Here is a 26,553-nt window from a genome sequence, read left to right as displayed (position 1 = left end):
TCAACAGTGGGGAAGGAGGAGGGGGCGGGGACGCGAGAGAGACTTCTTCCGAGGGTCTCCTTTGTGCGCATGCGCGTTCGACATCGCTCTCGACGCTTATTAATTTTTAATGGAAAATGGCTGCTTTTCTCATCTAAAGCTGCGGAGCCTGAAGATAAAATTTATATTTGTCTATTTTTGAAGCTATATTTCATATTTTGGCGTTTGAAAACACGGCCGTGGGATGCGGTGACGCCCCCCCCAGTTCGAGAGGCAAGAAAGAAGAAAGCGGTGTCGTGAAGGGGCAAAAATGAACCCGTTTGCGCTCTGAGGGATGAAAAATCTTTTTATTTTTTCCCCTCCTTAACTCCTTCCGCGCCGAGGCCAGACAAACGTTGAAGCAAGGTAACAATCTCATTCTTTAAATTAATTGCTAACACGGACTTTTGTTTTATTATTGACATCTCCGCTATTAAATAGCATCGATGCTAAAAGAACCATTGTGCACTTCTCGCCGTTTCGTCACACTGGAAAAAAGATGCCAGAACCGTAAGCAAGTGAGCGGTGTCCACGCGGTTTGAATTGACTTTTAATTTTTTTTTTATTTTGTGAATGAGTGACACCCCTATAGTACAAGTACGTTGAGTGCTCCACGCACCTCCCGAGAAATCAATTACGTATGTCTCTGCCCTTTCATGTCGAAAGTGTTCGCACAGGACGTGAAGACAAAAAAACATTTATTTCGCAGACCTGGTGTTGACAATTGTCAATATTTCTCCTAAATAACTGAGCCAAGGCGCCTATTTCCTAATTGAAAATGTCACAGCCTACCACATAGCCTCTATAAATACATTTGTGGTATCATATCTCTCATTTCACACATGAATCCAAATAACATCCAGATGAGGTGGTCAATATAATGCAATACATCTGTAGTTGTATAGCGCTTTCCGAACAGTTAAAACAACAAAACAACGATTGGCAATCCTACAAACATAACCATCCCTTCTTGTGCCTTGTAGTTTTAAGCAGTTCTAGATGAGAGAGGAGCGATTCAAAGTCTCTTTGCAGCAGTGCATCAAAGGCGTCACAGATCACAGCGTCTTCCTGAGTGTCTTTCTGCCGGCCGATAGTGTAGTACGTCTGTGCAGATTGCAGAGGATGAGGAATGACCCAACGTCCATAATCGTATTAAGCCACAAAACAGCATTGAAATCATTGCAGTCGAGTCATCCAAGGGGACATTGGTGAGTTAGTATTGGTAACCCTAACCCCCCCAAACCTTTTTGGTTTGTTTCTCTTCAATTTGGCTTTCTCCCGCAAGCTCCGCTCGTTGCCGTTAGCTCCTCGTTGCTTCGGACTGACAACATGAATTATTCAGACAAACATTGCTCATGATGGAGTACTGTAAAACATTTTCACCGATACATGACCATCTAAGCAGCTATCCCGCCCCCAACGCAGAAGATGATGCGCCAGGTGACGAGCGGCGACTTCTGCATGAGCGCCCGGCCGTCGTGCCTGGCCGAGGACACCCGCCACCCCGCCGCGCACTTTGACCTGTGCTCCACGCAGCCCAACAAGTTCTACACGCCTCCTCCACCGCCTTCATCCGTCCAAATGACTCTTGGCCCAATGGTGTCGCCTGTTGGCTCTGGGCTTAAGCCTATGGCGTGCCCCCGACAAGACGTCCTGGGCCCCGCCAAGCTCCCTGACGGCAAAAGCGGCGACCCAGCGGCGGCGGAAGACAGCAGTAAGAAAAAGAGCAAAGGCGCCGGCAAGACGGGGCGGCGCGGACGCCCGCTGGGCACCACCAAGCTGGCCGGCTACCGGACCAGCACCGGGCGCCCGTTGGGCACCACTCGCGCCGCCGGCTTCAAAACCAGTCCCGGGAGGCCACTGGGCACCACCCGGGCAGCGGGCTACAAGGTGAGCCCCGGGCGGCCCCCCGGCAGCATCAAGGGCCTCTCCCGACTCAACAAACTGCCATTCGGCGGGTCCTGCAGCGGGGCCGCTTTCCCGTACCCACTCGCGCACAAGGAGATCCTCTGCGAAGCCTCCTGCAAGGACAAGACCGATGCCGAGTGAGGTATCGTTCAACCCGATGCCGTTGGAATTTTGGATTCTTTTCTACGATCTCACTAACAACATTTCGACGCGCTCCAGAAGGAACCCTTTGTGCGACCGCACGTCCTGTGAAGGCATCGCAAATGTTGCCTCCAGCAATTTAGAACCCTCGAACAGCAATTTTGAAAAGGGGGATCCATCATTCCGGACATGGATCCAGTTTGCATGCAAGTTGGACATCACATGGACCTGGCTTCATTTTTTTTTTTTTTTGGACTGTTCCAGTGCGAGTGTGTGTTTTGTAATAACACAGAGTTTCGCCGTCAATTTGTGTCCACAGATTTTTTTTTTCCATCCAATCCAGTTATTTGCTTTTTTGTGATTGGGCCAAACCAATGTCTCAACCAAACTACACTACCATGGCCACCCCCTGCAATAAAAGTTTTTACTTTTTTAATTTAGGAATTGCTTAGTCAGAAGCAATGTACATTATTTTATGGATATTTATTGTTTCTAATGTTCATTTTATTGTCTCACCTTTTTCAATTTTTGCATTATTGTTGATACAGTATTTACAACTTTTTTTACTCTTTCTTCGTAGAACGCACTGCCGACTTTCTAAAAGAAGTACAAAACTCGCCCGTTTGGCCCTTTTTGTGCTGCTAAGCACTCCAAAAATGTTCCCTTTGGTGCAATAATCATGTTCCATGTCTTGTAGCGTCCTAACTTTCATACTCAACAATGTTTTAGCTAATCTTTTGATTAAAAAAAAAAAAAAAAATGCGCGTGGCTCACCCGGACCAAAGAATAGCAACGATGTCATTCATTTCAGTATGAAAGTTTTTTTTGGTCAAAATCGCAACAAAAAGAAAACAAAAGCACTTCAATTTTCATTTGGCTCAGAGCTACTGAATGAGGTGCCTGTAAAACACACTGTAAATGTTCCTCACATTAGATTAGTCTTTCTTTTTTTCCTAAATAAATATATGTAATATTTCCGTAGACATCATTTTGAGGCTGCGGACATTTAACAAGTGTCAGGTTGAATTCACAAATTCAATCAAGTGCATCTCAATAAATTTGAATTTGGTAGTTTGAAAAAAAAAAAAGTCCCATTTCTACCCAATTTCTTTATCTAAAATAATTTCAAGCATTGAAATGTTGCTTGCTCATTCACTCCCCTTTGCACTTTTCGGCTGGCAGTCGAAGAGCCCAATGCACACCCTCGCTCATTTCAGACACTATATATTATTTCCCATTCCTTCATATTTGTTTGGTTAGTTGTGTGTACAACGTTCTGTTTTAATAAGTTAAAATGTGATGCAGGCGTAAAAGTAGAAAAAGGTTTTTTACATGGTGTCTATATTACGATTATTCACATATTGTGGCAGATCTCCCGTGATATTCTAATTTATTAAGATGCACCTGTATATACTGTAATAATAAACATTTGTTATGTTATCATTTGTTTGTCAGAGGACTTTAATTACTAAAGGTTGTCCAGATGCACTGTGAGCAAACTTCCTTTTCAATGCTTTGGAATGTATTTATGTCAGAGAGAAATGAAGAGTGCAAGAAATTGGTCATCAGGGATGTGGTTTTGTGCAGGAAATGTCGGGAAAAGTGGACATAGATGGACTGAAGTAATTTCCTCCTGCTGTCGTCCCCAGTATGACGTCACGACGCGTAAATCATGTGATGACGTGTGAACGGTGACACGTGAAAACAACAAACAAAAACAACTTTTTCACCCCCTGTGTATACACTTGTTCATATTACTCCTGCATGCATGTTGTGGAATGTCCAACAGTTGTGTAATAAAGACAGAAGTGAAACTTGTTTATTTCTCCCCTCCCATTTGCTGGACATTTCACTTGTCTTTTTATTGCTGTTGTAAATATTTAGAAATAACATTCACAATTTTGGGGATTTTTTAAAATTGCCTCATAACACAACAAAAAGCCCTATTGGAATAATAAATAAATCACAAAAGAATTATGAACTTAATTGAAAGTGTGTTACGTAGTAAAAACAATGACGTAGGGACTGACCGTGTCACATTCTAAATCCTCCGCTGTTAAGCTCGCAAACATTAGTTCCACCTCGCGCATTTGACTTCACCGGCTCAAACATGTCTTAACGGGAGCGACACACAACTTTTACTCTTTTCCTTAAGAAACATGTCGGGGACTGTTTCGGCGAGTCTTAGATTATGTTGTGTTTCATTAATTTTGGTATTGAGCTTTTGGCCGGTGACATCCCACGGTAAGTTACGGCTAGCTTAGCAGTCGCTATGCTAGCAAAACATGACAGGTCGGAGGGCAAATTGACGCTCATAATCCTTAAAAATGAAGTATTCCTTCACATGTAATTCATTTCGTCAGATAGTTTCGACGACTTGAGTTGTAATGTGCGTTTACGTCTTCCACTTTTGGCGAGATCTGTCATCACTGGCCACAATATTAGGGATAAAGCTTAAACACACCGTTTTAAAAAACACAATAAGGAAAAGCATTTGAATTCAATCTCAATTTACTATGACAATTTAATTATTTGTCTTTGCACAAACGGAGTAAATTGATGTCTTTGCCATTTTTATAGGTCAACGACTACAACTGACCACTACCTTTGAACTTTAAAATTTCTTTCCCAGAGCACGATGAGTCAATGCCATCTGAAGAGGAATCGGCTGCAACGTTGCAGTCTGAGGGCATCCCTGACTTTGTGGAGGGCGAAGAGCCGAGGTACCACAAGCGTCAGTTCAAAACGGCCGAGATGGCCGATGCCGTGATGGTCAGCGAGGCCCCCGTCGACCCGTTCGATATGGAGTCTCTCTTCCTCAAGAACGTCCAAGGCTTCCAGTCGGGTTTTTCGCCGCCGTGCGACGATGGCGCAGAGTGCCTCACCGCGGGCGCCGAGGACGAGGACGCCGAGACGTCCCAGCAGGTAAGAGGCGACTTCCTCGTCGCATGTGCCGACTTGTTTTGACGGTTCTGGTGGCTTAGGTCGCGTTGGAAATGGTCCACGCTCATGGCGCTGAGGAGAAGAACGCGGAGGCCACGAAGACCTTCAAGGTCAACTGCGAGCAGAAGAACGTCAGCAGCGTGGACGCCTTGAGCGTTAATGTCCTCAACGCGTCGCAGGTAACATGCCTTCATCACACACTCTGCAGCACTTTTCATTGAAGGAACTGCAGTAGATAGAAAAAGTCTAGACCACCTCATATGTCAGGTTTCTGTGATATTAAAAAAATTGAGACTGAGATTATGTGAAGCCCAAACTTTGTACAAGTAAAGTCCTGGCCATCAGCTGGCATTTTTTCAAAGAGCGATCTTGGCATCCCCTTCAGGACCTGATGGAGTTTCTGAACGTCAACGGCAGCGAGTGCTCCGTGGTGCTTTTCTTCACGGCTTGGTGCCAGTTCTCGGCCGGCCTGGCGCCGCACTTCAACGCCCTGCCTCGGGTCTTTCCGGCCGTGCGCTTCCTGGCCCTGGACGCCTCGCAGCACAGCAGGTGAGCGCCGTCGACTGTGTTAGGTTCACGAGAACACAGTGTGGATAGCCGACTGCCTCACGGTCTGTGCAGTTCCACTCCCATCCTGTCGGCGGTGGCAATGCAAACCTAACAAGCAACACAGTCCAAAGCCTCTGGGCATTTTTTTTGTCAGCCTGTCGACGCGATTCGGGACGGTGGCGGTGCCCAACATCCTCCTCTTCCAAGGAGCCAAACCCATGGCTCGCTTCAACCACACCGAGAGAACCCTGGACACGCTGGCCTCCTTCATCACCAACCAGACGGGTGAATAACCAACGTGCCGCGCGGGTCCAAAAGCTGCTCGATAAATGACCGCAGCCATGCGCTTGTTTCCAAGGCTTGGAGGCGGGGCCGGAGAAGAACGTGACGGACGCCGACCGCCTGGGCCCCCTTGCCGGCGTGCCAGTCAAGGGCGTGGACTGGCTGCTGGTCTTCTCCGTGCTCTTCATCGCCGGATTCACCAGCTACGGGATCTTGCGCACTGACGGCATCCGCTGGCTCATCCCGGGACATGAGCACGAACATCAGGACTGAGCCAAAGGCCAGATGGAAAGGACGCAATGTTTTTACGGAGGAGGTTTCTTTTGAAGGCACTGCCTTGAGGTGTTTTTTCCACTGTGCGAGACTTGATGTGACTGGGGGAAATCACAGACATCCGTTAATCAGCAATTTGCTGACTTTAATTGCAAGCGAGGGAAAATCCTCAACAATGTAGCAATTGTTGCTGTGTGTGTACCTCTCTTACTATTGGATGCTTAACATATTTGACATTTTCCGATAAAACTGAGTCATTTCCTGTCAAACGAGAAAGAAAATTGCCTCTGTGTGTGTGTGTGTCCAATTTTATACAGTTTAAATTGCTGAATTGGGGTAAAATAAGAAAGTTGTAAATTATCCTCGCTGCTAATAGAGGCAGGTCAGTTAACGTGGTCATCTTGATGCAGTTTGTAGTGAAAGTAGGAAATGTTTAACAAGTAACATGGCATGGAGAAAGTGGTCATTTTAATCAGGCAGTGACGTGAACAGCTCCAGTGCAGAGTGAGGAGATAAGTGGAGTGTGTTAGCTTGTTGTGAGGGTGCAGAGGACTTGACGAGCGGCGGTGGCGGCAGAGGACAACCCACGGAGCTCCACACAGCATGTCCTGGTTAATGTTTAGCCTGGCAGCCAGCAGCCTTTGGCCCCGCGGTCTGCTCAAGATCAACGGCCTCAGTCTGGCTCTAATCTCCAGGAACTACACTACTAAAATGGTGAGTAACATAGTCACGTCGCGTGTTTGTTTTGAATTATTAGCGAGTCTACATACGCGTGGCCGTGCTGTGACGTCAAACTTCCGCCTGTCCCTGCAAGTCAAAGGCTTTCAAATAACGAAAACGTCTGCGCTCGTACAGTTTGAGATTAAACACAATTTTAGACTGTTTTGAGTATTTTAGGAGTCATTCGGCAAAGATATGACGACAGGTATCTGATATTTTTCAACTTTTATCATGTCTTCTGCGTACGCTGTGGGGTTGGCCACTGATGGCGTTTCACGCGTGTTTATATTTTTTTGTCACGACTTTACGACGCCCAATTAAAGATCCAGCCATAAAACATAAGAAACCCAGCCTGGATTGTGTTAAATTGAGAGTAATAATTAATAATAGTACTGTATGCCTTAAAATAGGTGAGTCAGCCATTCATAGTCATTAATTCGTTGGTTCCTGCCTGCAAAGTCGTGTCGGTTTTCATTGCTGATGGCGTTGCACCGCCGTCTAGCGGTTCCAGCGGATATTGCACCCACAACGAACCTTTTTTATCTCTGGGTTTATTTACTAGAATATGCGTGTAGCGGCTTTATTATGTGTCATTTTAACTGCAAAAGTTAAAATTCACTTTTGTGCAGTCGTCCGACTCTCATTGGCTCCCTCCAGCCGACCGGGACCAGCACGTGATGGAGTTGAGGGCCGCGGGCTGGATGGAGGTGGAGGACCGCGATGCCATCTTCAAAGAGCTTCACTTTAAAACCTTCAACCAGGTGACTTCACAAAATGAAAATAGAATATGACAGCAAGAGTTATTACTGTTTACTAATATAAATTTGGATTAAAACCAAAAACAAATGGTTAATGTTTACCATTTAGGAGAATGAGCAAAAACAACATATGCTTAATAGTTAGGGCGACTAGACAAGATTTTTGTGTTTAAATTTATGGAACTATTTGTAGTATTGTATTTTAGAGAGAAAAAAACACCCAAGTTGTTTAAAATTTGGTGGGAGCGCTCAAGGCCACTTAGCGGACTTCCTCTAATCCCGCCGCTTGTTTTAGCCCCTGGAAGCGTGCTGTTTTTGCCCTTTTTACACTTCCCCGCTTTTGAAGTGGGGGGCCGGCCTCCCCCTGCGGACCGCCTCCTCCTCTTCCCTTACCGCCGCGTGTCACCCCGCGTTACGCTGACACGAGCCAGGTGGCCCTTTCTTTTGCAAACAAATCAAATTGGTTAAAAAGTTTCATCTGGCCAGCGTTAAAAAAAAAAAAAAAAACTCCTGGCAGGCCTGCTGTCTGGACAAATGTTGGCAAAAGCCATTGTAGATTTCATTTTTCATCAGACATGCGGAGGCTTCGTTCTGCCCACAAAACAAAAAGTTCTCAGGAGACTGACAATTCCAATTTGGATGCAAGGCACAGAAGCGCAACATGGCAAGTTGAGCTTCAGACTCGAGTCCCGCAGGAAGCTTGGCTTGGAAGCAGAAGTTTAGAACATTCAGACGCGGCTTCACCCATCAAATTAAAAATATAAAAACCATACATGACAGTAAACAATAAAATAGTAAAACATTTGCCTGTAAAATAGCTCTCCAGCATTTTTGTGACATTTGTTTCAAATAAAGATGCCATTTAATTTTTTTTTTTATTAAATTCACCCAAATTACTCAACTAGAACTACTACATTTTCTGGAAAGGTTTTCTGATTCTGAAGCACTTCCAAATATTTCCTTTTTTCACTTTCACGGGTGGCCTTTAGGGGGCGCTAGAGCCCCCTCCCCAACTTTAAGATGAAGCGTTTCCATCTGACCTTGCTTGCTTGTTACCCCAGTTGGTTTTCCTTTAACTAAAGCAAGTGGAAAGTGTCGGGCGAGTGCTCTCGCCAGTTGCCCACTTTTGCTCGTCCTGTCAGGGAGGAGCCGGCGCCCACTCCTATTGGCAACATGGGATTTGGATGGCGTCTTTTTTTTTTTTAATGGCGCCAGGTTACTTTTTGAAAGTCTGTTTATGCGCTCGTGTTGTTTACGGATGCGACCATCTGCTTGGCATTTGGCAGCGACCGTTCTGCATGGTGCGTACGCCGCTCTTGAGAAGCAATTGCACAAAGCAGACTCGAAACTTGAACATAAACACCGATTGTCCGTCGTCCTCGGTGAACCGAGACTCCAGACTTTTGCTCAGAGCGGGGCCTTGGCGGAGGTCACGCCCGCCGCAGCAGCTGGAAGCTTCTGGAAGGACAAAGGAGAGGCGCGGCCACCCCGTCATCGGCCTCATTAGCCGCCTCTGTTCAAACGGTTCCTGGAGGGCGTGGCCAGGCGCTAAGCGTCGGGCGCGCGATTGGCGCGCTGACAAGAATGTGCGTGCGTTTGTACGCACGGGCCGGCGAGAGAGAGAGATCTGCATGCACTTAGTCCTGGCAAGGCGGAGCGGGCGCTTGTCTTAAGCCCTCTTTTGGACGGCGCGGCGGCGGAAAGCCGATCTGTAAATAACAGACATGTGTTTCTTCCAGGCGGCGGTCGCGGTCGGAGCGCCTCATCCCGTGTTGTGTGACAATCATGCTGTAATAGCTGCAAAATGGCAGATCGGGGGAGGTCGGGGGCGATCGACTGGTGTGGTTCTGATTATTGGAGGTGGGGGCCTGCGCAGCGTCATGTCAAATTAGCGGACTTTGACAGCTCCGTGGGGGGGGGGCAGTGTTTTGCGCACCTTCGGGTTTCCGATTGGCTGAAATGACGTCATTCAGGCAAGTTGTGCGACCAGTCCAGGGTGTACGTTCCATCACGTCAATTCAGAGTGTTTGGCTCCGACTCGGCTCAAGCTAGGCAACCGCCGCCGCTGCTAGCATGCATCCCTATCAGATTTTGAGAAAAGAGCAAATTGCTACGTAAACGAAACATTGACCGTCTTAGTCCTTGACCCTTGTCGACCGTGTCCAAGTGGAGGGCCGTTAGCAGGCTGACCCCTCCCTGCTCCAACACTTGGCCGCCATTGTGTCCCGCCACTCCCGTTACTGCCCCTGAGGGAAAAGGCCAATGTCTGGCGACCTCTCTGGACATTCAATCCCTAATCATATGTACTGTGGGATTAGTGGTCCCCCACCTACTTTAACACCCCCCACCCCCTTCATTTTTGTCTCCCCAATCTACGTCTTCATCTTTAGGGTTCGTGTTGCGTCCCGCTTCTTCTTCATTGGTTTCATGTTCGACTCTCAACCCGAGTACACGCTCACTTGCTACACCTGGAAAAGCTAATGACCTCACGCAAAAATGTTGCTCCAGTATAATTGTGACAATTTTCCAATCAGTATGATTAAAATGAGCTAACACAGCATTTTAATTGGGTCAGTGGATTTGCTAAAGCTAAGAAGCGCCATCCTGTAAAATTGTCACTTTGTGTTGACAAGCTATCTAGCGGCTAAGGTTGACAAGCTAGCCAAATGCTAGCTTTGAAGCAAATGACTTCTTCTGTCAAAGACACATTAGAATTTTGTCCAAGTCCAAAACTATGTTGCAAGGATAAACTTTGGCTCATACCAACTACAAGAGCGGTTCTGAAGCGGCACCCGAACCAAGCGCCAACGGCCTACGGTCCAACGGGCTCGTCGCGTTTGAGCGAGGACAACGACTGACACAAAGCAGACCCGCCTCGGACGCCAAATTGGTGGCAGCAAGGTCAAGTTGCAGGAATATGCCAATTACTTCAATCGATCGGCGGGGCCGATAACCAATCGGACTGCCGGCTCACCTTACGCCGTCGCTCGGACTTTTTCCCGACGCTGGGAAAGAAAAGAAGCCGCCTAGCGCAATTTCCTGAGCCGGCGATGCTGTTTGCTCATGTCAGGTGCGGGCGCGGGCCGCCGTGTAAACAATGGCCTTTCAGTTGATCTAATTAGGCAGGGAGGAAGTGTTTAGGGGCTTAATTGAGATTGCAGTGGGAAATTGCTCCGAAATGGGCTTTCCTCGCGGCGGGCAATGAGCGGGGATTTCGCTGGGGACTTTGTAGATAATTACAAGAAGCGTAATGGCCGCCCGCGTCCTGATTGGAGCGCGCCCAATGGGAAGCGTGTGTGCGGCCGCCGTTTCCTGTGTGCGCACGTGGCGTCAGATGAGCCTCTCTTGCTCTGCCAAAAGATCACAGGAAGTAAGCGGCATGTTTTTAGAAAAGTCATTTTTATTCTGACTCCATTTATTCTTATTGATGTTTAACCTTTTTTTTTCCAATTCATGCTAGCTTTCTCAATGGGGTTCCTTCTACTGCCACCCGAGATGTCATTTGAATGTGACGGCTCTTATTTTTATTTTCAGGCATTCGGCTTCATGTCGCGCGTGGCGCTGCAGGCCGAGAAGATGAACCATCATCCTGAGTGGTTCAACACTTACAACAAGGTGAGGGCCGACAACACGCGCTGGCACGCTTGTCGTCTTGGTGATATGCAGGGACCACTCACACACACACACACACACACACACACACACACACACACACACACACACACACACATCGCACTCAAAATATAAAACATCACTATGAGATTCATCCATTGCAATTATTTTTTGTTCAACATTATTTAGTTTTCACAATTGCATTTTGAAAAAAATATATTTTTAGGTGACTACAAACCCAATAAGCTTTTCCAGATGAAGCAAATTAACAATACAGCTAGCTGACATTTGAAGTATTTAATATAGGTTTTGTTTTTATTGATTTATTTCATTTCAAAGTTCATTCTAAAGAAATTCACATGTAGAAAATATGTGTTAACAATAACAGTAAATCCTGAAAATACATGAAAAAAACTTTGCATAAATGCTGCAACTCTTAATAGGTGTGTTAATAAGATATACATTGCTAAAACATTTCAAAAAATGACAAAATATATGTAAATGCTGTTGCTGGCCAATAAAAAAATGTGTGTGTGTGTGTCAGGTGCACATCACATTGACCACGCACGACTGCGGCGGACTGTCCAAGCGAGACATCAAGATGGCCAAGTTTATTGACAAGGTGGCTCTTTCCATGTAAATAAAACAAATATATATTTATTTACATATTATTGCTATAATTATTATTGTATTGGGAAAAAGGCGCCTTAAAATGACTTTGCAGACACCCGCATAGCTTCATCTCTATGTATTTCTTCCTATATTCCGTGCGCAATGCTCGCTAGTGTCTTTTTTCCAGTCAAAAATGCGAAGAGGGACTATGCAGACGACCGCATAAAGTTTTATTCCGAGTCTCTGTTTCTCGTGGATTCGTTGGCGTATTTTTGAAAGGGCTGCGAGGGAGGGGGGGTTGATTTACACTTGTCTTTCGCCCCCAACAACAAAATCATTAGAATCCCCCCTCAAAAAAAAGAGGAGAAAGAAGAAGCCACCTCAGCAAGACTGGGCTCCAAAGAGAGCTCCTCCAGACAAGAGCGCTCACTCGCAGAAAAGTCTGAAAACCACTTTGCCTCTTCCCAACTTTACTTTGTCCAATACTGAGTTTATGTTTGTCTTGTTTTGTTCAATCATAAATGGAATTTCTACACTGATTTTTGAATTGGGTTTTGTTTGTGAAAGGCATTTTTTTTTGGAAGAGTTTGGCAGGTAACCAACGTGGAAAAAAGATGAGCAATTAGAAAACTGATAGAAAACATTTGTTTTTTTCTCAGATTTCTTTTTTTAATTTATTTTTATTTATTTGCACGTCTTTCGGCGGCCACGCACTGACAGTTGCACGCGGTGGCTACAACCCGACGAATCATCTTGGCCTAATCCCCAAATGAGTGTGCAGCCGTGGGGCGTTCCCACCCGGCGCACACGCAACTAAGGTGGATTTATGTTGTGAGTGTGCGCAACAGTTTACAACTATTGTGTCCGGATTCCACTTGACAGGACTTCCTAATCCATCTTCAGTGCCATAATGTAGCAGAAGCATTTTGCTGGCTGATGACGTTTAAAGACCCCGCCCCTTTCTCATTTCTCATTGGTTGCTTAAAAGAAACTTCCGGAAGCTTGAATCTTTTGCCAATGGAAGCAGGCAAAGGTATGACAGCTCACTAATGCTTTTGCAAGTTGCTCTTAATTGTCACTTTCGAAAGTTCACTTCATTCACATTTTACCTGTGGCCATTTTGGAGAATGAGGTTGAATTGGACTGACCCCAAAAGTTCCCTAAAAGCAATAATACCTGTTTTTAGGTGACCGATGCTAATGCTAGCAGCCATTTTGGAGAATGAGGCTGAATTGGACTGACCCCAAAGTTCCCTGAAAACAACATTATACTATATTTACATCCAATATGTGCATACATTTGAAGACATTCAATGTTATGAAGCGCACAAAATGTGAACATTTCCAATTGTATTCTGTCATTGCGTTTTGCTCCTGTGTTGTCACGCTAGCAAGCCAAGCCTGTGCGCATGCGCGTGCGCTCCCTCTCGTGCTTCATTCACAATCACATATCTCACTTTCCCCCCCTTTTTGTTTTTCGCGAGCTGTGCCAAGCGACCCCCTCTGCTTCTGTCCCCGTCGATGGGTTCGAATGCAGCGGATCCCAACCAAGTGCACCATCACCACGCCCAGGTAAAGAATGTGACGCAAGTTGGTTGCTTTTTCACTGTTGGGACTTGTTGGGAAACTCGCAGCTTTTTTGTTTTTATAAGCAATCATGTTTGACACACGACCACCCCTCCCATCTTTTCAAATTAATAAACAAAATTAAAATAATGGACATTTATCTAGCACCCACGCATAGACACTGACAGTAAATGTTGTCAGGTTTCGTTTGTTTAAGCAGTTAAAATGTTTCCCAAGTAGGTTACAAAGTCAAATAATTTGAGTAATTACATTTTACTGATGTTATGAAAAGTTGGAGTTGTCAGGGTACTAGTCCAAAAGAAAACATTCGCGAAAAAGAAACCCTTCTTTTAAAATACGCACTGCTTGCAAACGTTGATGTGAATTCAATTCATTTCTAAGTTACATGACAAAAAATATGATGAAAAATTGCGGTATATAGCTTCATGTTAAGGTCAATTTTGGGAAAAAACACGAATAAAATTAAAAGTCCCCGTTTAAAAAAAAAAGTACATTTTTGTTCCCACACCTTTTCCTTGGCTGAAAATATTCAAATGAAACTGAAAGATTTTTTTTCCATTTTATAGCTGCATGATATTTACAAAATGAATTTCATGAGACAAAACCACTCCGTGACGTCACATTTTGCAGGTGTAGACGGAAATAGCGCATCAAATATTGACCTATAATTTCACTCATAAACCCTCCAATGATCCTTTTGTATTCCTATTCTTACTCTTGTTACATGCCTAATCCTCACTTGCACCTTGTTATCATCTAAAACACACAATCAATATCAGTCGAGTGCTGATAGGATATCAATGGCCCGTGGATTAGATTACTTGATGAGCACCTCGGAAATGGCGCGTTTTACATTTTAAAAAGGATCTCCGAACATGACAAGCTCACGTTACTTCATGCAAATTTCATGTGCACAATTTGAAATTAAATTTAGCTCTGCCTTGTGTATCCTTTTTTCGTCGCACTTTATTCAAGCGACCCCCCCCCCCCCCCCCCCCCCCTCCTTATATAAATTTTAGCGGCTTGTGCACGCCGCACGAAAAACCTTTCCTCACTTTGGACTAAAAAAGAAAAGCCCACGCGCCCCCACGCCATTATTGAGAATCCTTTTTAGAATTGCTAAGCGGGCACGACAAACAAAAAGACAACTATATTGTCCATGTTAAGCCAGTATATATTTACATGTGGCGTATGTACAGAGTAACAAGTGTTCCATTGACAACAGAGCAACACGTCTCGTCGCGTTACGTCACGTCGCGAGCGGGGTCGGGTCAGCTGTTGTACTGGCAGGCGTTGAGGCCCGAGGCGGGGCTCTGCAGCCCCCCGTAGCCGAAGCTGGAGTGGTGCTGCTTGGACTTGAGTCTGAGCGTGGCCAGGCTCGGGTTGCACGTTTCCCGGTAGACGCCGTAGGGCGAGCCGGCCGCCGCGTAAGGGCAGCCCGGCGACGACATGCCGGCTGCGTTGAGGCCCGGTGGGCCATGCGGAGGCGGCGGCGGCGCCGTGTTGAGGTTGCCGATGTTGTTGAGGCCTGGCGGGGGGCCGCCCATGGAGGGCATGCCGCCGTGCGCGTGGGCGGCTGCGGCGGCAGCGGCGGCCGCTTGCACGCTCATGGTCGTGATGGGCGCCGGCGACGACGAGAACATGGTGACGGGCTGCGAGGTGAGCGGGCTCATGGAGTTGAAGAAGGGGAAGTTCTTGGGGCCGTGCAGGCTCTTGTTGGGCCAGTTGTTGTAGGTGTATGCGGCCGCCGCCGCAGCCGCCGCCGGGTACATGGGGTCGTCATAGGGCTGCATCAGGCCGCTGAACTGCGGCAGGTAGGCGTTCTTGCACAGGTCCATCTGCTGGTTGCGCTCGCGCTTGCGCCACTTGGCGCGCCGATTCTTGAACCACACCTGCGCGCGACCGACAAACGGCAAAATGCACTCAGTATAGCCTATGCGACGAAAATGGCGTGAGCCTTATTATTGGAGACACTTAATTGCATGGGCATGCTTGCGCACAGTACCTTCCCCAAAATGCTGTATAAAAATACGCCTGTTAATGAATGAGAAACCGTTTTCCAAACTTTACATATAGGTCGGAATGCCTCTTTATAAAGTACACGCGCTGATTTAAAAAGTCACATGTTAGTTTCCTACCCCCCAAAAGGTTTTTAGGCAACTCTAAATAAAAATACATCCCTCAAAGTTTCAATCTTCAAATGCATCAATCGTAAACGACCACAGCGTTTTACAAATGGTTAAAAAAATACGCATTTCTAAAAATGCCCTCTTCATTTTATAAGGTACACCTATAAAATGTATTTCTTGGGTGTACCTAATATTTTGGCTGGCCGTGCGGCCACATCGATAAATAGAAAACGCTCAACACGGTCCCATTCAATTAACCTTTACATTTTAAAAAGGGAATAAAGGTCGTCGCCTAAATTGTCCGAGCTGACAAAATCTGTATTTGTTGCCTGACTCTCTAAACTCTCTAAATGTCGATGAGAATCTAAATATGGAATGTATGAAAGGGCCTGACTGCACCTGCAGCAGCCAATAAATTCCAAACTGTTGGATTTATTTCTCCCCTGTTTGATGTGAGCATGATTGAAATGCAGCTAGGCATGCTTCTTTTGGATTTTTTTTTTTTTAACATATAAATCAGCAACCCAACATGAGTCTGTTAGCATCGGCAATCCATGAGCGCAGGTGGTGGTACGGATAAAACACAATTATTTATTGGTGTTTTTTAGCAAATGAAAAAAGCATATGGAGACAAATATAGGGAAAATGACAGCGCTAACGTCTGCGCTTGAAAAAACAACAACACGCACCTGAATCTCCTAAAAAAAGATAAAAATGTAAAGATTAAAAAAACATTTTGAGATGAACTCCTTGAATGAAAGAAGCGTTAACCCGCTTAAAATCAAAATGAAAAATAATGCTCATGAATTTTTAATTGTCTCCTTGCTGACGTCATCATAAACATATTTATAAGCAGGTTTATACCTACACTTCTTTACCGACCGATATGGACCTTTTGCATTTCTCTCTCAGCATGTTTTAAAAAAAAAAAAAAAAAAAAAAAAAAAAACTTGGGATTTGGAGTGACAAAATGTTTTTCTACGATCCTGTTTGTTGGGTTATGTGGTAAAGTTGTAATGACTACCCTTATAAACCTCCTTCCAAAAATATTCGAAATGACCTCATTATTACGCACTTCCCTCAAAATTTGTGAATAGTTTTTATGCCGTTTGAGTACCTATTTCAAACCAAATGCGTCGTTTTCAGCTTTGAAACGCACTTTTACGCGCGCTTTACGCAAACACATTTATTTTAGGAAATGCATTTTTTAAATCCAGTGACACCTTTGGGGTTATAATGACTGCAGTCAACGTTGAGTGAATATTCATCCAAATACCCCCTCAACTGACAAACTTGATAATATCCTTCAGATTTTGCTTTCTTGCGCAACTAAAATCCTCCCGCCCCTTCCATTTGTTGGCGCGCGGCGCGTCTCACCCTGACTCTGGCCTCGGTGAGGTTGGTCCACACGGCGATCTCCTCGCGCGTGCTCATGTCCGGGTATCGGTTCCGCTGGAAGGTGGCCTCAAGCTCCTGCAGCTGCTGGCTGGTAAAGTGCGTGCGCTGCCGCCGCTGCTTCTTTTTCTTGGGGTCGTCGGCGCACGACAGCGCCTCATCACCGCCGCCGCTGACGCGCACATCGCCGCCGCCGCTGACCCGCACATCGCCGCCGCAGCTGCTGCTGCTACGCTCCTTTTCCGCTGCATGGTCGACATCAAAAAGTTCAACCGTCACTTAAAGCAGATTGCATGACAAAACATCCAACGGTTCAACAAAAAGGGACACAAGTGTAGTGCAAATGTCCAAGTGAGTTCTGCTTTCTAATAAATAAGTGCACTTACCCAAAGGCGATGTCCTTGACGTCACTAGTTATTTGTTTAAGTTGAATTTTACGATGCGGTTAAAATTTACATTAAATGCCACAACTTTCAGTTTTATGTCAACAAATGGAGGGGGGAAAGTAATCTTTTACAAAAATAAAATATTCGATTTTATTTGAATAATTTTAAATGAAAATAAAACCCTCACTGTCATGACTCAACGTGTCCATGCACCGCTTCCATTTTTTTGTCAACATGCACGCGCAAAGGTTAATCCCAAATCAGGCATCCGTGCAGTCCTCAGAAACGTCTTGATGGTTGTTTGGACGTATACCGTTTGGAAATATTTCAACTGCTTGATGTCGAAAACCCAAACATCAAATCTACTGACTATTTTTGGTACATGAGTCACTCACCATAATCGTAAGAAGGAAAATACTTTATTAATTTTTTTAATATATAACTGAATTTTTAAAAATGACGTTTATTTTTAAAGTGGCTGGAAAAACTACACAACAATTAAAAATACGTTTTTTAAATAAATTAATCTTCTATATACTTGCCAGAAGTTGTTTTGTAAAGACGGATTTAATTTCTTATTTTTAAGTTGGGCAACAAAAATTAAATGAGCTTCCTCCACGAACTCCATAATTTTTCTTTTGCTCCCTCGAAATGTGCCAGTGCAAACTGTTATTCAGTGACGTGACATCAAAACAAGACTTTTCCAGCTTTGGCGTGCACGACCCCCCCACCCCCACATTAAATCATCCAAAATGACCTCCACCTCCCCTTAAACGGACACTTTAATATCCCTAATATAAATTTTTAAGGTTTTCCCATTAAAAATAATTTACCTTGCAAAAAACAATGCATCTTAAATGCTTTTTAAAGCGCATTTTAAAAACACTGTCTATTAACTAAATATTTGCAAACACTGACGTGAGGATTTAAAAAAAAAAAAAAATTTTGAATGCTGCTTTTTAAATGTACTGTTAAATAATTAAAAAAATATATATAAATGAATAAATATGATCATTTTAACTTTTACGCTTGGCGTCCCGCAACTCAATTTAAGTTTGATTATTTTTCCATTTCATTTTCTTGGTTTCTTGCTTCCTCCAAAAAATAAAACATTTAATAATCATAACTCCGGCACTAACCTCAAACTGCAAATTAAAAAAAAATTAAAGTAATTTATAATGCCCTCTCAAATGTATTTTTTTATCATTTCGATCAGTACGCATGGCTATATTGGCTTAGCTAAAGACTTATTAGCATACATGGCAGGATAAAGGTCCCCAAAGACGTCATTTGCAACTGTTAGGCACGCAAAATCCCCCCTTTGCGTTTGACCCCCTTTCCCTCATGTACCTGCCAGCTCGGCGTCCGAAGAGTCGCTGCTCGAGTGCTCTAAAGTCCCCCCGCGAGCGCTCGTGGTGATGTTGGAGCTTCTCGGCTGCAAGTGGAACGCGGGGCTCACGTCGCGTGACGCGCGGGGAGGAGGAGGTGGGTTCGGGTTCGGATTGGCGTGGGCTCGCACCACCGCCGCGGTCTCGGAGAGTCTCTCCAAATTCATGACACCTTGGAGGAGATTAGAAGGAGGGATGCAGACGAGTCAGGCAGGCCCGCGTTGCATGCAGCGCCGAGCGTCGGTTCGACGTAGCGAGGCGCAGACAAGTCCACGCCGAAGCCGACACGCGTGGCGACATGGGAGGGAAGGACAGACAAAGATCCACTATAGTCCTATAAAAAAAAAAAACAGGCGGGGGGGTGCAATTTTGGAGCAATTCTGTCTTCTCGCCAGCTCCTTCCACGCGAGTCGTGACCACAGTGGAGGAGAAGGTTGAGCTCTGCTTGCGTGGGACCCAATTCACGCGGCCCCGCCCACTCTTGAGCCTGCCCCGAGCGTGACGTCACCAGACGAGACCTAAAAATGTGCAACGCGCAAATCAGCAATTTTTTTTTTAAAGTGGCGTGGAACTAAAACACTCCCACGCAACGTCTCGGGAAAAATGTGGATTCACCCGCAGTATCCACACAAGAAAACGTTGTCATTCCGATGCAATACAAGTTTTTTTTTGTTTGGTTTTAGCTCAGTGCAGGCATGTTTGTAATGTGTGCAGACACCCCCGCACGCAGCCACGCCACGCCACGCCACGGCACACACACAACACGGCCTCTATATCGACGCGTGAATGAGCAAACATTTGCAAACGGGCCTGCCCGGTTACTGTTTCCCTATTCAATCAACGTAACATAGCTTTGAGCGTGCACGCGCGCGTGGGTGCCTGCGTGCGTGTGTGTTATCGCCATCCCAGCTGACCCTTTTGTCTAATAAGTAAACAATCAGCTCCAATAAATGCCAACAGGGTCAAGGCACGCTTTAAAAAAATAAACATTTTATTCAGTCGTCCTTGGACGCGTCACTTGCCTAATTAAGGTAGTAATTAAGGTAATGTTGATTTGCATGTCCGGCGGATGTCATGATCGAAATTCTGTAATATAGCTAATTATGTTTAGATTTTTTTATTTTTTTATATATATATAGAAATGTTGACTATAGTACCCCACGTAAATTTTCCACATTTGAGTAAAAATACCCAAATGTACAGTTTTAAACGCACCACTTGCGTAGATTTGAGGAAAACTTTTTTTAAAAGCCATTAGTGCTTATAAACTCTGTGGGTTGTAATTACATGTTAAGTCACGTTAGTCACGTTTACGCTATAGTGCCCTAATGTCCGGTTTTAATTAATAAATCAGTATTTTTCAGCAATAGTCAAATCTTTTCTTTTTTTCTAATCCTGTTTAAGACAAGATGAGCACCGACTGTTGTGTTTATTTTACCTCTTCCTCACTGACACTTGTAATCGAGCCTCGCTTGAACGCAACGTTTACGTGTGCCAATCATCTCACCGGTTTGGGTTCATCTCCAATTTTGTATCACTGTACTTGAATGCACCCACGTTGTCTCCGACTGAATGACAAAACATGGTACTGCTTGTGAATTGATGAGGATGGACGTCAAAGATTTCACGTCTGAGTGCCCAATTTTATCGAACGAGCCTTGAACGCACCTCCTCAGATGTTATTTTTACAACTTGTTTTTATTATGATTGCGTTGAACTCGTTATGACCTGCTGTTTGTTCAAGTAATCCCAGGCTTTATCCAGTTTTATTGAACGGTCACTGAATGCAACATTTCCACATGACCTGACTTATGGTCTGTTTTACGTCTCTCACGAGTCCTTTTGACCGTTTTTGTCGGACCGCCCTTAAATGCATCGCTTCATGTAGTATCTTTTATTTTATTACTTTTTATGACTACTTGAACTCATTGCGACCTGCTGCTTTGAGACGGGGTGTATCCGATTTTATTGAGTGATTGAACGCAACACTTACACTTGACTTCCGTTTCTGTACAGTATTTGATTACAGTTAACGTTTTGACAATTGACCCTGTATGTCATTGAATGCATCTTCTGACTACTTTCTATTTTCACAGCCAACTCGCGCCTCTTAGGCCATAGCCTATATTCAAATTTAATGAACGGTCTCTGAATGTAACATTCCATGTGGCATCCCGCTTGAACCTGTTTTATGTTTTTTTTATAAAATGTCCAATTTCGTCGACTCGTCACTGAACGCACCACCAGTATTTCCTCTTGATGCATGGCGAGTGGCCCCTATGATTCATTTTCCACGTTTACCTACATTTTTGAGTGTGTAGAAGGATTATAGAAAGATCCTTAAATGTCTCTTTCTTGGAATCTCTTTCTTTAGTAAATGTTTATACTTTACTGATCAGTTTCCAAGTGAAGTTCCAGTTTATGCGTGTCCGATTTTTACATGTAAAATTTGGACTTTGTTCTTGGAAAATGACTTTTTTTTGTAATACTTGAATTTAAGGAATACAACCTGCGTCTTGTTTTTGAAAATGATTTGAACCACTTGTGTATTATAATGTTTCTTATTCTATTTAGAAAGCCAATTAGGATTATGATTATGATTATAGTTCTGGTGAGCCACTGCAGTAGTTCATAAACACAGCAGACTAGTGTGTGTGTTGTGTGTGTGCGCGTGTGTCTGTCTGTCAACGTGCCCCGACTGGGATTGTCATCGGCGCCACAACTCCTCTTGTAAAACCCCTCTTTTTTTTTTGTTTTGAAAATGAAATCCCATGCAGTCGGACCGGAAAAGTCCCCCTGAAGGCCCTTAGCTTTCAAAATTCTGACCTCCCCCGCCCGCTTCCCCATGTCTGAATGACGTGTTACATTTCACGTTAAGGACTTTTATCTCGAGACTAAAAGTGTTTTATTTGATCATTCTAAAGGGATTATTATAGATTAAGGCAATTATGAATTTGATCCGAATGCGTAAATATTATGACACGTGTCTCAACAGCGCACCAGGGTGATTAATTTTTAAATTTCAATTATTTTTTTAATCGGTATTGCAGGCACGGTTGAGTGCTGCAACTCCCAATTTCAGATTAGACAGCAATTTTCCTATTATTTTATTGTCTTTTTATTTCTTTTGCACTCGGATGCATCCTAACATGACAGATGACGTCTTTTTAGTAGCGCTTCCACTTAATGACGCGCCTAATTAATCCTCGTCCTCCTCTTGCTCCTGGCATGAATCGCACATGACTTGTTTCTTGCAGGCTGATAGATGGGCGCTAATGTAAACAGTCAGCCTCCCTGCAGTCCTCGCGCTGCCGCATCCCACTTTGCTTGTGATGGATGGCTTCAGAAAGCCTTTCCATCCGCCGTTCGCCACTGACGGGTTAAAGGTCGGCGCTCGGTGCATTTTGCCCGCAGGTCGAGAAGTGCAAAAAACCAAAAGGCCGCGCGCGCGTGTTGTGAAAAGGTGGTCCAAACATGAGCGAGAAGCACTCGGCTGAAAGTGGAGCCCGCTTGCATGCCGCGTAACAAGAGAAGGACACGGCTGATTATTACCTTGGTGATCTCTTTTTTTTTTTTTTTTTTTTTTAACCAACCTGCGTCGTCGGCAGGTGGGGAAACAAAACTCCAAACGAGCACAAAAGTGAGGGGAAACGCCAGAAAATGTCTACTGCATGCGTTTTACATTGCAGTTGAGATTTTAATCAGTGTACGTCTTTGGTGTTCTAAGTATAAATTATTTTAGGATTGTTCTATTCTTGTATTTAGCGGAAACTCTTTTGTCTCACCCGCCCTCTCGTGTAATTAATGTTTCTTTTTAATTCAAATTTATAGATTTTCTCCATAGCCCCACAGCGCTCTGCTATTAAAAATCCATATTGTTGCACCAAAAACGTACCTGCAGGGATTGCAGCTTGTCACCATGTAATCACATATGTCTGGACTGAAAAGAAAATGAAGACACCAGGAAATGGTGTCACCTAATCCAGAGAGTGACAAATGCGCTTTTAATTAGTGTAAGAGCAGCGAGAAGTGAAAAGAAAACTTTGGCTCGTCGTCGTGTCTCATTTAGCACGTGTCAGCATCGCAAATTGATCTCCCCCCCCCCCCCCCCCCCCCCTTTGCAAGCAGCTGACGAGGCATGCAACTGCATCTAATTGTAATCGTCAAGTAAAATCTCGATTTGTACCTGCACCCGCGCATGAGATGATATTCTTGGACAGATGTAGTTCCATAATCCAGCTGCCTGGGGTGGGGGTGGGGCAAGGGGCTGTAAACAGAGACACAAATTGGAATCAATGAAAATAACACAAAAATTCATCTGTTTAATATGTTGGGGTTAAACTGTGCGCGTCAATGAACAAACCATCCGAGATGTTACAGTGTTGAAGGATCGCGGTGAGCAAATGTGATTTTTAATTTAAACAACAAATTGTCATAAATTCAAACGGAGTTTTGAATGAGTAAATAAATTCTACATTTGGATTAGTTCGACGACACACGCGTGCGCGCACACACGATTTAGTCTAGCCGCTGCCAAAGATCGCTTGTGTTAAAGATGCTTCACCCCACACCCTTTCAGACAGCCAAAGGTGTCTGAAATACCCATTAAAAAATCTCCTGCCCTGTTTAAAATGGAGTCTATATAGTTCTTAATGTGGTTTCTCCTTACCGGTTGTGTGTCGGCTCACAGAAGAATGGGGGAAAAAAAGTGCTCGGAAGCTCAGGCTTTCTCCATACGCTTCAAATCCACAAGGTGGTGCGTTCACGTGCATCGACTTGTTTGCTTTGGAGCGTGTGCGGCGGCTCGTCGCTTTTTGGGGGGCTGCGCGCCCTCACCGTTCAGTGACGTCACTCGCCCCCCCAATTCTTAGCAGCATCCTCATCTTTCTCATGCCGGCAAGATTTTCTTCATGGAAAAATGCGCACAAATGCACATTCCCACCTGCGTTTCTTGGACGATGAATTGGCGAATGATTTTGCAATGGAAGCTTGTTTATTTATTTATTTGCTCTTTTTCCAGCTTTGAATACATTTTATTACACAAACAGTTTAATCACTAACATCTTTAATTTGGCAAAGCTGCGTTCTGAGTATAAGCACATTTCAAACCTTTCTATATGTGAGTGAACACAATAATTTGTTTTGCTGCTAATTAACAATGGCAGTGTTATTAAAAGAAAATGGATTAAAAATGACGAGACTGTCTAAAACTTGTTTTTACATCATTTTTTAATCACGTTATCTGTATATTGCAAGTTAAAATAATTATATTGGCGGATGCGGAAATATATTTTTTAAAAGCTACAAGTGAAAGAAAACACATTCATGTTTGCATCAGATACTAACAAAATGTTAAAAGGGAATGAAAAAAATACAATTAATGAATATAATTTCCACATTTTCACGTTGTTTTTTTTCTTAGCCCCAAATTGCCTCTGTATTGTTTCTGGGCCAAAATGCCCTTAGCTTACCAAACAAAGAAAATGGACACAAGGTGGAAATGCAACATGTATGTGGCTGAAAGTCAACATTGTGTGCGAACAGTGGCAGTGGATGCTCAGTTGCTCCACGTGCAGGCCACATCGCCATTGACAACTTGTGAGGCCTGCATTGCTACACACACACACGGACGGACAAACACACACACACGGGTAATTAGCAGGCTGCTGGAATAGTGCGATTACCCAACGAGTGGCTACAGGAGTTAAGTACTACCCTGAAGGTGAGGCCTACTCATCTGTCCTCTGCAAATAGGTGAAGGGATTATTTGGCCCTTTAGCGCCTGTCTGTGTGTGTGTGTCGAGGCGGGGGGGTCTCTAATTATTGGCAAATAGCAGCATCCAAACAAAAGCTTTTACTGGGCTCATCACAGGACACTTTTTTTGTCCTTGTCAAAATCGGCTGAAAGTGCACATGACGGCTGTCGCAATAAATGGCAACAAAAGAGCCTCGTGACTGTTGAGCACAATAATAACACGTGTCTTCACTTTTGTCATTTCTAGACTTGAAAAAGCACAATGACGTGCTCACAAAATGGAGGAGAACAAGGATCTCCCTGATGGAACGGCGGACCACGGCAGCCAAGCGGAGACTGTGGAACATCACACCGCAAGCTAACTGTAAGTCATCACGGTTATCCAAAATGAGAATGCGGGCAAGTGGAGACTGCAGAGTATCATGCTGTGAGCCAATGCCACATTGAATGCATCATTGGTAGCGAGATGCTAACAGATCATGCTAGCAAGGCGACACTTTTGACATACGGGGAGACTAAGGGCTGTGGTGGTTAACTGGAGACTGTGGAGGAAAAAATACTTAATGCTAAAAATTTAAGTTTGACCTTGAAAGGTTTCACTTCCTGTAATGTGAGCGCCATCTTCTCGTTCGGGCGCCGAACAAGCGATTTAACAGCGGCGAGTTTGTTTTGCATTTAGCAACAAATTCCCAACAGGGTTAAAAGATGCTTTTTGTTCTTTTGCTGTCACTGGTTGCGCTCATCCTCCCCTTTTCCACTATCAAAATTCTTTAGATCGCTCCTTGATGAATTGTTTTTCAACATCTGGTCGTTGCTGGCCTCAACGGCAGCAGAAGCAGGACGAGGCTCGGTGAGATTTACGACGGCGCTTTACGGGATCGTGTTGCGCTGCGCCGGCGCTTTAAAATAATTCCCTCGCTTCTATTCATGCGTATAAAACAATCTGATGTCATTTTGAAAAAAAAAGTCAAAATAAGGTCACTCAAAAGTCCTTTCTGTAGCGTTAGCTACTTCCGCATCTGAGAAGCTCATTTGACTTACTAGCAGTCACATTTAGCATTATCTGGTACTGGTTAGCATGACAGCTATGTTCAAGAACAAAATAGAGCTCACAAATACAAAACAGGCTTTCCAACAACAAAATCATATTTTCAGTATTAGCCGAATTAGCTTTTGTTGTTTCGCATTAGCGCTTTTCTTGCTAGCAGTTTAGCATTCGCATTTTATTTGCTGATCTTCTCCATTTCCTCATGGTCTGAAAGCGATTGGGGATGGCGTCCAATTTTCCATCCTTTGAGGTGCTCTTTTTCCTCTTTCCCCCTTCCCCCCTTCCTCTCTAACTTGAGAAGTGCTCGGAGAATTTCCTTTCAAGCGGGCCCCATAAAATGACTCGTGATTACCACACGGACGCTTTACCGCAATGTTTGCGGCGCGGAGGCGAACACTCAGCACATTTTTCAACCATTGCGACAGCAACAAGTGCGTTGTCGTAGAGCAGCTATTGTTACGGCTTGTTGCAAGATGGCGACCGGCCACCGTGTCGGCCATCTTTGTTGTCAGCGTGACACCGTGTCGGCCATCTTTGTGGAGTGTTTTGCCACTGATCTCTCCTTTACTTTGGATTTCTTTGTGCAAGCACTCTTTTTTTTTTCTTTTCAATAGCGTAACATCAGCTGCCGTTGAAAAGGTCAGGCGCATAATTCACATTTGTCTTTTGGTCTCATTTCATCTGGGAAGTTGCTGGACAAAGTCATGGGCCGGGCCCGTCCATCACTTATTTATGCACGCTCTCACGCCATGCACGCATGCAAGCAGGCAGGCTTCATCCGCACATCCTCCCTTAGAAGCAAAGTGATGGATGTGTTTTTCAGAAGTCAACGAGCTCGTCTTCTTCTTGTTGCGAGCGGCGGGAGGAGGGAAGAGGACAACGTGGTGTGTACAATTTACGGCCCTTCTCTGGAAATTCCAGGCGCTCCAGGTATGGGAATAGCGGCCTGGCACTTTTATCTCCGCGCTCAGATAAAAACGGAAGAGCTACTTTGCACGAGCACCAGAGTGCATGTCTCGGGGGGGGGGGGGGGGGCTGCCAATTGTTGCT

The 26,553-nt window shown here is 44.6% G+C and overlaps 4 protein-coding genes and 1 long non-coding RNA gene across 11 annotated transcripts; 4 read left to right on the top strand and 1 right to left on the bottom strand.

Annotated features, from left to right (window-relative positions):
- Window positions 1–30: 30 nt before the first annotated feature.
- On the top strand, window positions 31–2,925 carry c14h5orf24 (chromosome 14 C5orf24 homolog). Of its 4 annotated transcripts, none has more exons than XM_037269596.1 (2): window positions 31–384; window positions 1,421–2,925. In XM_037269596.1, the coding sequence occupies exon 2, from the start codon at window positions 1,447–1,449 to the stop codon at window positions 2,065–2,067; it is 621 nt and encodes a 206-aa protein (XP_037125491.1). In that variant the 5' UTR covers window positions 31–384; window positions 1,421–1,446; the 3' UTR covers window positions 2,068–2,925. The 4 variants fall into 4 exon arrangements, with proteins under 4 accessions (XP_037125491.1, XP_037125492.1, XP_037125488.1 ...); XM_037269597.1 differs by having other exon boundaries at window positions 32–384; window positions 1,444–2,925; XM_037269593.1 differs by having other exon boundaries at window positions 33–384; window positions 1,424–2,925.
- Window positions 2,926–4,122: 1,197 nt separating this feature from the next.
- txndc15 (thioredoxin domain containing 15) lies at window positions 4,123–6,395 on the top strand. Its single transcript, XM_037269609.1, has 6 exons — window positions 4,123–4,311; window positions 4,700–4,992; window positions 5,052–5,189; window positions 5,396–5,559; window positions 5,714–5,844; window positions 5,918–6,395. Exons 1-6 carry the CDS (start codon window positions 4,227–4,229, stop codon window positions 6,112–6,114), a joined length of 1,008 nt encoding a protein of 335 aa, XP_037125504.1. The 5' UTR covers window positions 4,123–4,226; the 3' UTR covers window positions 6,115–6,395.
- Window positions 6,396–6,571: 176 nt separating this feature from the next.
- Window positions 6,572–12,355, top strand: LOC119133609 (pterin-4-alpha-carbinolamine dehydratase 2-like). 2 transcript variants are annotated; one of them, XM_037269610.1, is made up of 4 exons: window positions 6,572–6,828; window positions 7,464–7,595; window positions 11,127–11,207; window positions 11,749–12,355. In XM_037269610.1, exons 1-4 carry the CDS (start codon window positions 6,718–6,720, stop codon window positions 11,842–11,844), a joined length of 420 nt encoding a protein of 139 aa, XP_037125505.1. In that variant the 5' UTR covers window positions 6,572–6,717; the 3' UTR covers window positions 11,845–12,355. The 2 variants fall into 2 exon arrangements, with proteins under 2 accessions (XP_037125505.1, XP_037125506.1); XM_037269611.1 differs by lacking the exon at window positions 6,572–6,828 and adding an exon at window positions 9,332–9,452 and having other exon boundaries at window positions 7,465–7,595.
- A 149-nt stretch (window positions 12,356–12,504) lies between these two features.
- Window positions 12,505–26,427, top strand: LOC119133610. 3 transcript variants are annotated; one of them, XR_005100168.1, is made up of 4 exons: window positions 12,505–12,849; window positions 13,300–13,387; window positions 24,703–25,305; window positions 26,327–26,427. It is a non-coding gene; the product is annotated as an uncharacterized LOC119133610 (long non-coding RNA). The 3 variants fall into 3 exon arrangements; XR_005100167.1 differs by lacking the exon at window positions 12,505–12,849 and having other exon boundaries at window positions 13,146–13,387; window positions 24,703–24,819; XR_005100166.1 differs by lacking the exon at window positions 12,505–12,849 and having other exon boundaries at window positions 13,146–13,387.
- pitx1 (paired-like homeodomain 1) lies at window positions 14,554–23,479 on the bottom strand. Its single transcript, XM_037269608.1, has 5 exons — window positions 23,370–23,479; window positions 22,887–22,967; window positions 18,663–19,218; window positions 16,909–17,171; window positions 14,554–15,294 (listed from the first exon to the last, which is right to left on the bottom strand). Exons 3-5 carry the CDS (start codon window positions 18,865–18,867, stop codon window positions 14,674–14,676), a joined length of 1,089 nt encoding a protein of 362 aa, XP_037125503.1. The 5' UTR covers window positions 18,868–19,218; window positions 22,887–22,967; window positions 23,370–23,479; the 3' UTR covers window positions 14,554–14,673.
- Window positions 26,428–26,553: the final 126 nt, after the last annotated feature.

The sequence above is a fragment of the Syngnathus acus genome, chromosome 14 (assembly GCF_901709675.1).
Source record: "Syngnathus acus chromosome 14, fSynAcu1.2, whole genome shotgun sequence".
NCBI classification, from domain to species: Eukaryota; Metazoa; Chordata; class Actinopteri; order Syngnathiformes; family Syngnathidae; genus Syngnathus; species Syngnathus acus.
This window is presented reverse-complemented; position numbering and strand designations above follow the sequence as displayed.